General features: G+C 38.1%; 1 protein-coding gene across 2 annotated transcripts in view; it reads right to left on the reverse strand.

Annotated features, from left to right (window-relative positions):
* Nucleotides 1-16,551, reverse strand: part of LOC145991228 (uncharacterized) — a 55,720-nt gene that overhangs the window by 24,282 nt on the left and 14,887 nt on the right. For both annotated transcript variants that reach the window (XM_083127187.1, XM_083127188.1), the window contains exon 2: nt 7,138-7,480. In XM_083127187.1, the coding sequence (XP_082983313.1) occupies nt 7,138-7,480 (343 nt within the window). The remainder of the gene's footprint in view (nt 1-7,137; nt 7,481-16,551) is intronic.

Genomic DNA, 16,551 nt, shown 5'->3' on the forward strand with positions numbered 1-16,551 from the left:
AATCACACCCTCTGTAAAGACCCTTAATGTCTCTGGAACCATATCATCAGCTGTTTTCAAGCATTAATGTGGATTTGGATACATATCTTTAGCATATGTTTCAGATCGTATATCTTCCCGAATTATTGCGGCAGCAGTTCTAACAATTCTAAGTCTTTCGTTCTTTGGATCTTCTTCTTTCTCTGTGTACCAACTTTTGGATAATATTTTATATCCTGTATCACGGAAACATACTGTAGTGGTTTGCCCTTTACGTGTTTTATTATCATGTCTTCTCCATAGTGATCACATAGGCGTTTCTTAAGAGTTGTTTCTGAGACACCAGTATCTTGTGGAAGATATTCCTTCATCTTCGTCATAAGTTGATTCATCGAGTACTGACACTCGTCGTTATCATTATCAAGGTAGCAGCATAACTGCAGAAATTCTATAGAAATACACTCATCTTCAGGCCAACCACGTTTTCCCGATGTAGGTGAGGATGTGTAAAATTTAGTAAAACAAGGATGGTGATACCTAGCCTCAACTGCAACTAGATCAATAACGGTACGAATTCGATCAAGCACTGTCCTTCCTCAATCATCATTTCTCTTGATGGCAGCAGCTTCAATGATTTGATCCTTGAATGTTAAGGATCGAACTTCAAATATTTTAACTCGTCTGTTCACATTTTTTTTCGTTTCTGCTTGAAAATCACAAACTTCACTGCAAAACAAGCAATCACATTTGAAGTCAAATATATGTACTGCTGATCAAAGGAGTATTGAATTTTGTGGTGAACGATTATTTGCAGCAGTAATACTACTCTCACGAGTATAGTCTTTACGGCACTTAATATGTAACCTCACATTCGTCTCATTTTCCAATTTCTCAAATATTCCATCTTTTCGACGTAAACTGCTGCTCTTTATAGCATTTAAGCCTTTTATCACAACCACAGTGTCACCTTCACTCAACGTTTGTTCACAAATAATACAATATTGGGTTATATCCATTGTTGCCTTGCCAAAAAGGTTATTCAGTTTGTTTTCTGATGATCAGATCAATTACATCGAAGTTCCACAACGGGCAGCACCCTTAAAGAAATTACATATATTATTAACAGTGAAATGGTAGGTTAAATCACAAAAAAAATATCTTCTTACAGTTATTGGAAATTTTATTTTCTTTAATTTATGTCTGAACACATTTTCGGCTCAGCCTTCACCATTTTTAGTTAATAAAGAAATTATGATCAAACGTCACCGTCCATCCGCCATTTTCCAATATGGCGGACAGAGCACAACTCGGATTGTCGGGGACTTTTAGTATGTTGTTTGAAATACCATACTCGTGATATCTACCAATTTTTATCTCTGTTTGAATTTTTTCCATTCTTTTTTCTAATTTGCCTGGACTACTGGATGTAATGGAATCTCTTAGTTCCCTCTGGACAATATCATAAAATTAGTTTGATAGGTGCTGATTTCCAGTGGCATGTTCAATTTCGGACACCGGACAATTTAAATTAATCAGAATATTTCCACTTCAATATATTTGTTAGTGAAAATTGCTGCGGAACTAAATTGACCGTGGTACGCGTCCGTCAACTTTCAAATTTGGAGGCTGTAAGCAAGGCGCATCTCCGTTAGATCCTTTCATCCATCACCATCACTGTCGCCAAAGCATTCTCAGTTATCGCAGTGCAACCGAAACCAAAGGCCATATTTCCGGGTGGCTGCCAGTTCGGGCTGCAAGTCGCAAACTTCAGGAGAACCTGTCGTGGCCCGATATAAAGTAAAACCTCGTTAATCCGGACTAATGGGGGGGATACGTTGACCGGATTAACTGAAATAACCTAAAAGAACAGTAGAAAGTGCATTAAAACTCCGTTTATAGCAACAAAACACGTGTATTATGGTGTATTTAAAGGGCATAGGCCTAAATACACTATACAGTACAGTACAAAGTCTGCGGGAAACAGAATTCCATCAGTGGTTGACTGCCTTTTCTTTGGGAAGTTCTCTTGTTGACTTCTAGCCACATTTAAAACCTTGCATTCAACTCTTTTTTTCTCTCTTTTGCCTGCCCGGATTAAGCGAAGTCAGGCTTATCGGGGTCCGGATTAACGGCATTTTACTGTAATTGGAGCCAGGGCCCGCTAGCAGGCAGGGACCCGGCGGTTGAGAAGCACTGCCTTACAGGGTGGAGAGTTGTTTTCATGTTATCAAGATAAATAATATGAAGGGTACAGGGGAAAAAAGATGAATGTCACAAAATCACAAAAATTGATATTTTGCTTCCTTGATATTAAAGGCAGTCCACACTAACGGTTAAAATGTCAAAACAGGCTAAAAGTGCTGAGAGAGACATATTTAATGAAGGTTTAAAAAAACGTGTGCAGGGGGAAAACGATAGATGTCCTAGGCTTACAGGGCAAAAATGATGATTGTCCATCCATTGTGTAGGAATAGATCGTCGCGTACGATACGGACTCATTGCGCAATATAACAACAACAGCCTTTACTTCACAGACGCATTGTCGTCTCAGTTCTGACATTGTCAGTTTGAATACAGGTTTTGTTGGTTTCACAGTGTTCGCCATGAGTGACCCAGAAGTGGATGATAACTTTGGGAGAACAAAGGGTGAGTGATGTTAGAAAGAAAATGCTGTGCAGTACTCATGAAACAGGGACAGACTGCAAGTGCTCTCATTTGAAAAGCTTTGCGGTGATACCTCCTACAGAAAGAAATAACATAATTGTGCAATTTAATAGAATGGACAATTATAATTCACAAAACTGTTATTTAGGGGGTTTAATTACTGTTAACGATGTTTCACGAAGAAGGCCAAGACAAAATCAGGATGACGCCAATTTACATACACATTCATACAGTTACAAAGTCCGTGTACTTAGAGATGGAGTAATGGCTGAGTTACCTGTTTGTTACAAGGCATCCGTGAGCTTCAGATTGTACTCACTCAACCAACTCAACTTGTACTACACAGGAACACACATAACGGCGCTTGGTCTTCAAGTGTGACAACACTTGCAAAATGCAAGAGAAACATCCAGCCTTATTTAGAAGAAGCTGAATTTGTGTATCCATCAAGAAAATATGATATGGCACTTCCAATTTCTCTTGAAAAATATAAAGACTTGCAAGACTTGAAGAAATTCTGTGGACAATATGCGAGAAGGTTCTATGAAGAACTTCCTCATAGTGACAAATGAGTGACTTTATGAATTTGCATTTTGTTCGTGTATTTCACAAAGCATTCATATTCTTTATTGAGGTATTTACAATTCAAATGGACATTCATCTTTTTTTGCTTTTTTTTCTGTGCGAATAATGGACATTCATCATTTTTCACCTGCAAAATGTGCATTAAGTAAGAATTTTGCCAAAAATGTCTTCTTCGTCTTTACATTATTAGACACACTGTTATATCATTAGTTAAAAAATATAATGCTTCAGATTATGTAAAAATTTCATACAGTGCTAAGCCATATTGTAGATGTAAGAGCGTTTCAAACATTAAAATTCATTTAACTCCATTCAAGTTTCTTGTGACATTCATCTTTTTTCCCCTGTACCCTTCATATCATTTGTGCACATCAAGCAAGGAGGAGCAGGATTCTATTCTCCCATAGGACGTTGAAGTCTCTGCACGTTTGCAATTCAAAACTAGGGAAGTGTTAGGTTCTTGTCCATTTTCACCGATCTGCATTCAAGTGTATCTGAACTGTTGGAGTGTGCTAATTGTGTAAACCATGTGTAACAATTGAATCACTTCGCGCGACCATATAACAGCACGTGTCAACCACAACAAATCTGTTGTTTGCGTTCCAACTGTACAAGCAATGAATCCCAACGATTTCTTTTGAGAACATCTTGATACCGCTCTTAGCAATGGAGATATAGCATATTAATGTTTAGTGTAAAAACATACATTGTACTAATTGTTTACACAACAAAATTGCTACTTATGGCATAGATAAGATTTTAGAAGCAGATCTGCTTTATAAACATATTATTATTTTCATTGACACATGTATAACATTCAATTTATAATGCTGCAAAAGAAGTAACATTAGCTGAAACAGAATTTTACACATATCGTCTACTTGTTACAAGATGCAGTAATTAATGTTCATTGTAACAACATTGCCACAATAAGGGTGATAAGATAAAAGCTTAGAAAGCTAATAGCAACAATGTACCAAATCGTCATTACCATAACCAGTGCACTACATTACATAAATACTTCTCTTTCTGCATTCTATGCAATATGCTACAGTGATATCAACAGAACCAATAACATTTTAAAAATGTTGAAATCTCATTTTTAGTTTCCGTTCATTTATTTTCGTTGTAAACCAGTAGCGTGACAGGAATTTGTTTAAGGATTTGACTAAGAGGGACTACAGCTTCTCTTGTTATACAGTGTTATATTTTATTATCTTTTCACGTATCTGGCTTTCATTTGTATAGGAAATCCTGGCTAAACTTCTCACCTGGGTACGTCACTGGTCAAATTACATTAATGAAGAGAACTGCATAAGAAAAATGAAGCGAAGGAAGGGCTGACTAGTTGTTTCTATGGACCAAGTACGGGGTGTCTCACTCGCTCTCGGCCCCAGATTTTTGCTTATATAAATCAAACTAATTGTTGTAATTTAATAACATTTGCTAAGGACATACCTTGGTGTGTGAGAGGCGTGGTGAAATCATGAAAACGAGCGCCGCAGTCGTTCTAGGCGAGAAATTGATGCTGTGCCTCCCGATATGTTGGCGGCAGTCTTCCGTAACATGGAGAGACGTGTGCAGGCATGCCTTGATGCTCATGGCGATCACTTCCAATATTTTCTTTGATGTCACCACGCTTCACACACGCCAAGGTATGTCCATAGTAAATTGTATTGCATTACAACCATTACTTTGATTCCTATATGCGAAAATCTGGGACCGAGAGCGATTGAAACACCCTGTATTTAAGCCCTGGTAGAGCTTACATTTTCGGCTTTTTATCATTTTCTTTTACTCCACTTCACTTGGTATTAGCTCATTTCTTGGGAAAGAGTTATCACATTTACCTGAGTTCTATGACGTAATGACTGGTTTGGTTCTTGCTTCTCTTCTCCTCTCTTGTCTCCTCTCTCTCTCTCTCACACACACACCCATTCACTCATACACTATCTCTCTCTCTCTCTCTCTCTCTCTCTCTCTCTCTCTCTCTCTCTCTCTCTCTCTTACTCTCTTTTTCTCCATTTTCCTGTTCTTTATCTCTCTTTCTCTTTATCAATTGTTCATTCTATCCTTTCTTCATTCTTTCCCTTTTTCCATGTCCATGTCTCTCTGTTTACATTCGCTCACTCTCTTTCGTCTCACTCTTCCCTTTCTCCCCCTCTCTCTTTTTCTAGATCCCACCTTCTCTCACTCTCTCTCCTCCATCTCTTTCTTTCCATTTCTTTGCCCATTTGTCTCCCCTGTCTCTCTCTCTTTCTCTCTCTCTCTCTCTCTCTCTCTCTCCCCGAGTTCCTCTCCAGCATAAACAATTGTCTTAAAATGCTTATTGGAGCCATTTTAAGATTTATCATGCATGCTGCTTGAGTAGGCCCGTTGCTGAGACAATTTCACATCATCACCCATCCGGTGGCAACTCATCACTGAGTTTAATTCTATGTGCAGATTGCTACCCTTAGCCCTGGCACCACTTTATGTGTATGTTCGGAAACCTGCAGAACAGGCACTCTTTTAAATCGCAGTTGTGAGAGAAAGTGAGGAAAGATTAACATAAAATAAAGAACACTGGATAATGTCCATCGATAATTGTAAGCTATGCATTAACATCAGTATGTAGACAACAATTCTAATTGAAACATTTATGCATGTATTACGTACGCATAATCCTCGTAATATGACGTACAATCTAGACGCTAGAACTTGAACATGAGATTTGCTTTCAACGTTGAAAAAAAACTGCCATTCACTGTGTAAAGCAGCTGGTTTCATTACCACCATGTGTTAAAGTCAATATATTGCGGCCTTACCGTGAAAAATAATCACGTGACTGGTTTAGAAATGAAACAGTTATACTAATAAAACGTTAATGCTGCTCCGCATGTAGCTGGAATAAGTGTAAAGCCCAACACCAGCTTCAGAAGTGCGCCCAAAGACAATCTGTGAGTCTATGTGCACAGTTAAACGAAAATAGATAGGAAGGGGTGTTCAGTGTAACGTCAAAGCAAGGATGCGCAAAGAATGCGCGCAACATCACCCTGCGCATGCGCAGAGCTAAAAACTTCGAGTCGGTGGAGCCTTATCGGAACATACTTTGTGGGTATGCGCAGTGGCATGCGCAGGTGGACGAAAGGTTGTGTATGGGCGAATTCTTTACTACAACATTAAGATATTCGACTCGCGTTAAATGTACCCATAAAAAAAAAGAGACCACAAATGATGTGCAAATAATCCAGCTGTACCTTGCACTATACAATATGATTACCCTTCACTCAGCGTTGCCAACCTTTGAGACCCAAACTTTGGACCGTACGATAAATGCAATTCTGGAGATATTTTGAGATACATCGAAAATAATTAGGAATGATGTGACACTATTGTCATAAGAAATTCCGACTATTTTTAAATAAATGCCAATAATAAAGTGTTTGGAACACAAGAAAGCATGAAACAGAACTGAGTGGTAACACTCTTAAGAAAGAAACAATTGTCGGCCTGCATACAAACATAAACTAAAATAATCAGCTTAAGAAGAGAAAGCCTTCAAAATATATTGAAACGTGCTTCTCAATTTAAAGTTATTTGTTTTCCGACCGTAATTTGATAATGTAGTTCGCCAGGCTATTTATATATACCATTAGGGTTTGAACTCTATTGCTATACCTTTCAATTATCCAACATACGTATGTAGATATAGATATGTGTTTGTATGTACTGAAGGTACACATATATAAAAATCACTAAAAGAGTCCTTATAACTGTACGGTCCAGGAGGCAAAAAAAACCAGTCAATTTGACATGTGTGTACCGTTTTGACACGTTGAGAGGTTGGCAACACTGCCTGCACCGTAAAAGCAGTCGTGTGTAACTTAAGCAAAAGCATTACTGGGTTTAAAAATATTCAGTACTTACTGCGGTATCGGATAATTAGCAGCCTGTGAAGCAAAGTTCATAATATTACTGAGGAATCCAGACAGTCCTGGTCCGTAAGGTGCATATGGCGTCATGCGGGCATCGTAGGGCCACGATCCGCCACCCATTCCAAAGAACGGGGTGCCTATGAATCCTCCGGTTCCGACGAATCCTCCCGGTGTGGAGCTGGTGTAGACAAAGCCATTGTCGTCCCCAATGAGTCCTCCTCCTGCGAAACTCCCTCCGAAAGGTGGCATCACGTTCCTTCTGCCTCTGGTAGCACCATATCTTTGCGACTCTGCTTCAGGGGATGGTTGATCCCCAGCATCGCGTAGTGTTTCGCCTGAAAGTTATTAATAATAATTAACTTGGAGCACAGCGTAAGCAGTGATGTGCGTCTACGCGTAAACAACGATAGTCTACATTCTACACGTAGACTATTTTATACACGTAGATTACGTAATCTATGTAAACAACATGACGAAAGGTGATAACTTAGCAAAGGGCGGCGTGGAATTAAAAGAAAATTATACTACGTATCAGTTGCTGATATGTAAGGATAACTTTTCATACTATTTCTTCCTAATTCGAACAATTTCTCACCTAGGAAGAAACATAATATAGGAAATATTCTAGTGTTTTATGGGGAAAAGACCACTCTTGGCTCACGACTGCCATCTGTTGCTTTTTGCATACTATTTATCTTCTTCCATAATTGATGATGGAAGAGAAGATAAATTTTTGTTGTAAATAGGATTCTTTTCAGTTCGTTAGGAACCAATATAGTTGAAAATGTCACTTTCCTTTCATGAAACCCTTGAAAATTAATTTTAATGCACTTTAGATTGTCTACGTAGTCTATGTAAACTACAACCCAATGTAATCTACGCGTAGATTACGTGTAGACAACGCATGTAGACGTAAACTTATAGTCTACGGCACATCACTGAGCGTAAGAGTCCAAATTGCTATATGAACCCAGAGTAAAACGAGAAAAGAATTGGACCACACACATGGCGGCTAACTTGAAAGTCCACCATCTTGGATTATTCTTTTTAAAATCTAAAGATGGTCATGTGATATATCAAAATGAGCTACAAGTTTACCAGAAACACAATGGTTAGCTTAGTTTCAGCCTCACTTTAACTTTTATTCTGCTGAACACCAATTTGTTCATTACTGATGGTTTAACTGCGAGTTGCGACAAGAAATGAAGTACAAGATAAAACGCACATATATCCTATGCACACTGGAACATGTAGTGAAGGCGTATTTGGGAATGTCGAGGTAGGAATTTACATAGTCAAAATGTCGTCAATTTGTTGAGATGATGTGATCAGTACCATGCTCCAAGCGTATTTAATCCCTCAGGATAGATCACAGGCATCCATTTATTAGAGGCTGGGTGAAAATCATTCTTTTTTTCATGTAGGGACATTGCAGAGGAAAATCCTACCTAAACAGAGGACAATATTTCCCCAAGAAATAATGCAAGTTCTTCCTTTAGAAACAGACATGTGAAACAGAACAGTGCATGAAAATAGCTTTGGACAATTTGCCTTCAATTACCTATGTATATATCCAGTCATCAACACTGAAATAAAAATGTTGTTTGATGTAAGTACTTAAAATCATAATCAACCTAAGAATTTCTATATATTTTCTGTATGTCGTAATGAAATGAAACATGATCCAAACGATCGAAAATCATCAAGCATTTGCTTTTACAATGGAACATGGAAACAAATACAATTGGCATCAGTCGTTGTTGAGGCATGTAGTGTCTCCAGATAATCACTGTTATTTTGTGTCACCGTTCCAAGTACATACAACCATGCGTTTGCTATCACGATTAGTAACAGAAACGAGCAGATATCAACTTTATTGTTTGTGAGATATTATCAAATGCATTGTGATTATTAAGAGAACAATGAAATATGACGTTGAATTGCTACTCGTTCTACAGGAAATGACGTGGTACTAATGGCTAACGTTCACAGCAGATAAAAGGAAAAATGTAGGTTCTGGGACAAGACAAGTCTACGAATGAGAGTACTGCCTCTTCTGTGGAGGAAGCATTTTCCCAGCAATTGTTTGATTGATTGATTGATTTAGTTTATTTTACTTCGGGCTTTGTGCCTCTTGGCAAATTTGCGAAGATGGGGATGAGTGACCAAATGATGAAATTGTTGCCACTCTCGGCGTACGCAGGGTGGGGGAGAAAAATAAAAATTTTCAAAAGAAAGCAATGAAGAACTCGGGGAAAAACCAGTTGTAAATGCAACCCCCCCCCCTCTTTAAAATGACCCCCGATTACAATTTTCGTCTTTGAATAACAAATCAACTTTTAAAAAGAAGACTAAAAATGGTAATTACAGAATACTTTATTGTGTATCTCGCCCCCCCCCCCCCCCACCGCCCCCGCTTAGAACACAGCTTGTAATATCCGCATTCACAATTCCAGCCCCTTTCGAAAAGAAATCCGGCATACGTCACTGATTGCTACACAACTAAACCAACATTAAGACATGTGAAGTAGAACGATAATTGCCACAACAAATTCCCCACGAACTATGCAGCTAGTAAATTTTTCAGTACGTGAAATACTGCATGTCTCTACCAGTCCTCTGAATAATTTATAAAAAAGTAATTTTCATTTGTCACATTTACTTTTCTCGAACAATTATGTTAGGAGAAATGGCTTTGAAAATAACCACACACAATGAAAAGGGGTGTGACATTTGAATATGATCAAAATACGTATTATAAATAACTAACTATCTAATATAACCTGGAATAACAGTTATAACCAGTGATTATTTTCAGGGGTAGGCAACGGTACGCTGTTCTATTATTTTTTTATAGGTGAGAATAATACTAGTAACATTTTATTTTGATGCACGATCATTTATGAACGTACCTCAATGTTTTGAGTAGTTCTTGTGATGAAAAATATGAAAAACCTACACGATAACAAACGAAAAGTACCGGAAACTTTCTTACCAGAAAAAAGAAGCACTGGCTGTAACTAAATTATTAAAACAGCTATAACATGTTACACCTCTTCATAATTGAGTAGTTTGACATTTAAAATGTTAGGGTTTTGGGTGTGGAAATTCAAAAAAATCTAGGAAAATTTTGTTTTAAATGCACAATTATATAAAAACAGATTAATGGCTACCGTAATTTGGGTGGGCGGGGGTAACTAAGGTCGAAACTATTTATTTTCGATGTTTCAACACTGCATATTGCTTGACTGAATTGAATTGTAAGTGAAATTGTAGATTGCAGCACCAGTTATAGAGATATGTCTTTCTGCGTGGTACTCGATACTTCAAGTTTGACAGATTTTATGGATTGTAAGTTTTAAGTCATTATTTATGATCCAAAATTAGCTCATGGACGTAATACATTCACATCCGGAGAGTAATGAAATAGGACCGAAATAACTACTTGTCGTGGTAACATTGCTCCAAATTTTGAATAATTCATTTGAGAATTTTAAAACTGCACGAACCTTAAATAAGGTTCTGTAAATAAATTTCTCTAATACTGAATACGAGAAAGAACAATGATCCAATAATAATCTCGTAGTTTCTTTAGTTTGTGCTAAAAAAAATTGATGCAAGTGGGACAAGTTACGGTAATATATTTGTTACAAGATCAGATAACTTTTCTCGAAAACTGAAAAATCCTTACAACAAGCAAGCAGTGGAATGAATGTTTTATCTGCACACCCCTGATTCCCAAATTCTCTCTATGCCCAATAAAATTTTTCACAAAGGCCTAATTTATAGTCACTGTGGCTTTCAATTTACCCTTCTCCAGATAGAAAAAGTGCCTCCCCCATGGCGCAGTGGTAGCGTTGTCACCTTGTAATCAAGAGGTCCCGGGTTCGATACCCGCTTGAGCCACATAGTGGTTCGGATCCCACTTTAAACTGTAGGTCCAGTACCGATTAGCCTTACTGTGCATAAAGTGGACTTAAAACACCAAATCAATCAATCCAGATAGAAAATTCGGGATAAATCCGTAGATGGAACAATGAACTCGGGAAAGAGAGGAGTGTTGATTGATGTGGTTTACTTTACTTCGCTTTTCTGCTACCGTTAGCTAATCGCGAAGATGAGGATGAATGATGATATTGATGAAAGGACACTCACAAAGAACACCTATTCCCAGGAGTGCTATCCACTCTGCCACGGAGGTAGGTATTTGGAGGAGGAAATGGACCAGTAGTTTATTATTTTAACCCTTATAATTATTGTTATTAATAGTAATAATTAGGACTAGGATTTTGATGACCTTAAAATTGCCAAAAAATGACCTTTAAAGAATGCATTTATGACCTAACACATGCAAGAAAAATGACCTAAAAATTTTGAAGAATTTGTAGAACAAATTTATAAACTACCAAGAGAAATTCAAATTACAAATCAACGTTACAGTATCTATCACATGTTCATTGCGTATGTCTACAAGTAAGAAAGTTCACTTTTTATCATCTTTTACACTTTAAGTACTGAGTTGCAGTACACAACGAAAATCATATGCAAATTTTTAAAAGTGAATGATTGTCGGTTGTAGGACAAGAGATCCTTATACATGGAAAAACTTCCACGGAGTGGTCAGCAAAGTGCGCTACGACGCCTTGGGTCGCGTGTTTGAATTCCGACCTGGACATGGGGTGTTGTTTTTGAGTGTCCCTTCATCAATTTCATCACATCATGTTCATCGGCGCAATTAGACCAAAGTGGAAGAAATGCAACGTTTAACAAATACTATTACGAACGTCTGTGTCCAATAATGGATAGCATATCCTGCCCCAACCTCCAAAAAGTTACATTCGCATGATACTGAGCAGTGGCGGCGATTGGGTTCCAAAACCGGGGGGGGGGGGGGGCAAGGTGCCAGAACTGGGTGGGGGAGACAGTATATTTCCCTATGTAAATAAGGTTTAGCATAGTGCAGGGGCAAAAGTGGCGAGAAGTGTGTGTGTGTGGGGGGGGGGGGGCAACCGTCTCCCTAATCGCCGTCACTAGTACTGAGATATGAGGCTCTTAAATATCGGGATACATTAATATCGGAACGTGGAGGAGGAATGTGAGTTGCAAAACGTCACCATCACAGTTTTACTGGAATACTTTTATACATTATTTACATATTACATACTTCAGCAGATTCGCAGGCAAGTTATTTACGAGCATACTTTTGACTGAATTGTCGTGCACAAACGAATGTGTTGCGTTTCATTTTGAAGAGTGCAAGGTCTGTGTGTGTAAATTAGATTCGGAATTATTTGCATCGCGGTTGTTTTTTTTTAGGCTACACACACAAAATACAAAGGAATAAATATCACCTGTCTCGTGACAGAGTGGTTAAGAGTGGTTACCCAAAATGATGAAAAGAAGACGTCTTCATAGTGATTCATTATTTGTGTGATTTCAAATAAAGTAAAATAATATATATATATTTTTCCACTGCATTAATGGACCTGGTGGCATTTTAACTGTTCACACCCAATAAGCCCGTCCATACTGGTACTGGAACTGCAACGATATGTGATTGATACACGACTGACACTAAAGTCCGCGCGTTTATTATGTCCCCATCGGCAACCCTTTTATAAAACTTAACACTGACAACAATAGCAAACAATAGCCAAGCCGCTCCCGATAAGCACGTGCACTCAGACGTTGTTGCCACATTTTCTTTACATTTCTTGTAGTTGCAAGGCGCCTCTCATTATTTTTGCTCCATAACCACGTGCGGGGTTGATTCTTTTTAACTAGTTGTGTTGTGTTATGGTGCTGTTTTGTTGCTTTGTTATAGTGTTGTGCTTTTAGTTTTTCCTTAGACTTTGCATAATGCAAGTTATCACTCACGGCTGCTAGTGAAAATCCTAAGTATGAAGACAAAACTGCAGGATATTATTTCCTTCATGGAGAGCAGAGGTGCCCACCCCCCTCAAAGCCAATGGCGCATTCGCCCCAAAAATCATGTCATGCGTCCCCCCAGATTATATCATGTGCCCCCCCCCCCACCAAAACATCATTCGCGCCCTAAAACCATATCGTAATCCCCACAAAGTTTTTAATTACGACAGTGTGTCTACCGAAAGTAACTTGTTTCTTAGCTTTACAGAACACTATACTTGATATGTCCTTATTCCCTAAACAGGGGTGCCCATCACTTACGACCACCCCTAAAATCGTTCATAAACCCCCGAAAATAGTTTGGATGAATGTGTAATAGTTGATGTCTATTTGAATGAAATACCATGTTACATTGTCCATAATTTTTGATTGTTCGAAAAAACTTAAAGCTAGCACATTGATTGGTTAAATGTAGTAAATTAAAATATGTAAATATGCATATAAATAGTATTTTTGAGTTTGTTAATAAAACTCAATTTGAGTATTTAACACAAATTGTTACACAACTTAAGATAAAGATAGAATAATTCAACCTTGGCAAACCAAATAATATGCTCCAGCCGTATGGGAGATTCAATTTGTTTCACGAGACATTACAGAACCCTAGCTAGAAATTCTTAACCTCAGGGCGATAATATAACAGGGTTCCTCTTTCAAAGAACTCACCCCCAGTTTTCCTCGGGTAAATATAATTATTTTAGTAACAAACCATAATGCATAACAATAATTACTTGGATTTTATCTTCAGTGGAAATTTAAAATTTCCCTGTGACAAGTTAGAAATACGGATTCGATTTATTTTTGTCCCAAATGATGCACCTGCTTTACATTAAGCAGTATACCAACACTAAGCATTATATTTTAAGAAGTGATGTTATTAATGAATATCGAGAATATCGCTTGTGTCTTGTAATGCAGCTATAGTATGAAACTTCACATTCACCTCAGTAAAGCGCCAAACACGCATTCTCGCAACACATGTTTGCGTGTGAAGCAAGCAAGAAAATGTTTACACCCATTTCTTTGCAGGCTTTCAAGAATATTAATTTAATGGGGTGTCAATACTTCCTTAAGATCCCGAGATATTTTGTCTTTTCCAGCTTCTCCTTTGGCACGTTTGGGGTCGAAAACGTGTACTACATACAATATCGCAAAATACAGTCTCCAAAATTTAATGTTCGAACTCTCTCCCCACTACAGAAATCTCTCGACAATCTAAGGTTTAACACTTTATCAAGAGCTTCCTATTTCCTCCTTTAAATTTAATACAATACACCAAAATTTCCATGCTAGTTTTAGACAGCATTGCTTCCTCCAAAAAAATTAATTCTCAGTCTCCACACCAGAATTTCCGCAACAGTCTAAGACAATAGTAATACACAAGAATTGGAAACCCCCTCAATTTAATGTTCAATCCCCCTCTAACTAAAATACCAGCCATAATGTAAGACCTAGAGTTGGATACTGCCCCCCCCCCCCCACGTTTAATTCAGAATCCCCCCAGAACCCCGGTGCCAATTAAGGCCTAATATGTAAGAGTTGGATATTTCTCCCCCCCCCCCCTTTCGATAATACCCTTAAACACTTCCTTTTTAATCTTTATCTGTATTTATTTTCTCTTTCCATATTCTTTAATTTTGTTTCTCTTTCTTTTTTTTTCCTTACAATTTCCTTCTTTTCCTCTTTATCTTTTCAATTTGGCAACATCGCTTTCCTACTCCAGTTTGTTGCTTCTACTTCAAAAGAAAACCGCCAACTTGGGTGTTTCTTTTAACAAAGAGTACCGCTCCCTTTGTTAACCGCTGGGGATATAATGAACGCGCGGACTTTTTTTACCACTGATTTGGGAACTAATAACCTGCAAATGTGTTAAACCGCGACAATTGGACCACAAACACTCCTTAAGCAGTATTATTGCCTCTCTGTGATGGGCGACAGTCGGCTGCCTTTGTTGTACATTTAAAAACGATGCCGGCTTTCGCAACAATAACAAGAATAAGAAGTTCATATATTGTCACGAGACAATAAGCCCCGCGGCTTTTTCCTTTGTTATAAACTTGTCACACACCAAAGCATGCTAATTTTAACAAAAGAAAGCAATATACATCGCATTAGCAGCAAAAATAACAGCTTCCGTCATACAATTTCTACAAGAACACGTGCCGGAGCCGAGAGTTGAAATTCTCATGCATCCACATAAGTTATTTCGTTTGAGCAATTCTAAAGTGATGAAATATGAACAATAGTACTGGAGGCATATGGAATTTAACGTTTACTAACCAAACACATACCCTTTCACATACACACACACATATACGCACACACGCACCAGTAAAAAACTTAAAATAAAAATATGGTGCTTCCAATCCAACGAAACTCACAGCCACTTTGCCTTTCTTCTGCCGTGATATAATTAGTGCTTCATTAATACAGTTAGCAACACTAGTTACTAGCTAGCCAATGAACATGCACTGCATAAAAGAAACAACCACTACGTCATGCTATATTGCCACATTACCGTCCCTGTCGAACGATGTGAACCGCGACCTGGAGCGCTATTCAATTGTTTTCAATGATGTTTGCGCGAGTGTGTCCAGTAATGGAATGACAATTAGCAACAATGGCGAAGGTTGGCGAGCAGGGTAGAACACGTGATGCTGAGAGAGAGAGGGAGACGAAACGAAAATAGGGGTCTGCGCAACGGCAAAGATAATGTGTGTTGCACTCTATCAGAGAAGAGTGTGTGTGAGGCGGGGAAGGGGCAGCCCATCAGCATTTTATGCGTGTCATTCGATATTTTCTTCATGATTTGTGATATTTACATCCTACAAGTTTTGAAATCAGGAAACAAAGAAAATTTATTAAGAAGTAACACAGCAAGTTATATTTAAAGATTCATAGTTTGCAGTTCTGTTAAAAAAAAATTGTATATTTAAGAATATTGCAGTTATGATTACAATTAATAAAGTGTGCAGTATGTTCTCAGTAGAAAAAAAATGATTTTAAATTATTCAAGTCTGCTTGAAGAGATAACATCGTTATAAACTATGTACTTATTACACATTATTCTAAGTAACATTTACAATTTTTTTTAAAAAAAACCGACTGATATATAAGAAAGAAAATATGTTTTTTTGAAGAAAGTTTTGAATGGCACCTTCTGTGACTGGACCTACAGTTTAAAGTGGAATCCAAACCGCTCTGTGCCTTCACCGGATATGAACCTGGAACCCTCTGATTACAAGGCGATAGCGTAACCACCACTCCATCGAGGAGACATAGCAGTCTACGGAACATCACCGTCTAGAGTTAAGTCACGCTAGGAACCGGTGCCCATTCACAGCTCAGAATGGTTATTTTGACAAAATCATCAGATTTTGGCAGGGTCACTGCCAAAGAGGAGGTCTTCACGCCGGATCCTAGACCGTCCCAGCTATAATAGGTTCCCGTCAGTTGCTCAAGACAGCCCTGCGATGCG

Source organism: Lepisma saccharinum, chromosome 8 (assembly GCF_977018435.1).
Source record: "Lepisma saccharinum chromosome 8, izLepSacc3.1, whole genome shotgun sequence".
Lineage (NCBI taxonomy): Eukaryota > Metazoa > Arthropoda > Insecta > Zygentoma > Lepismatidae > Lepisma > Lepisma saccharinum.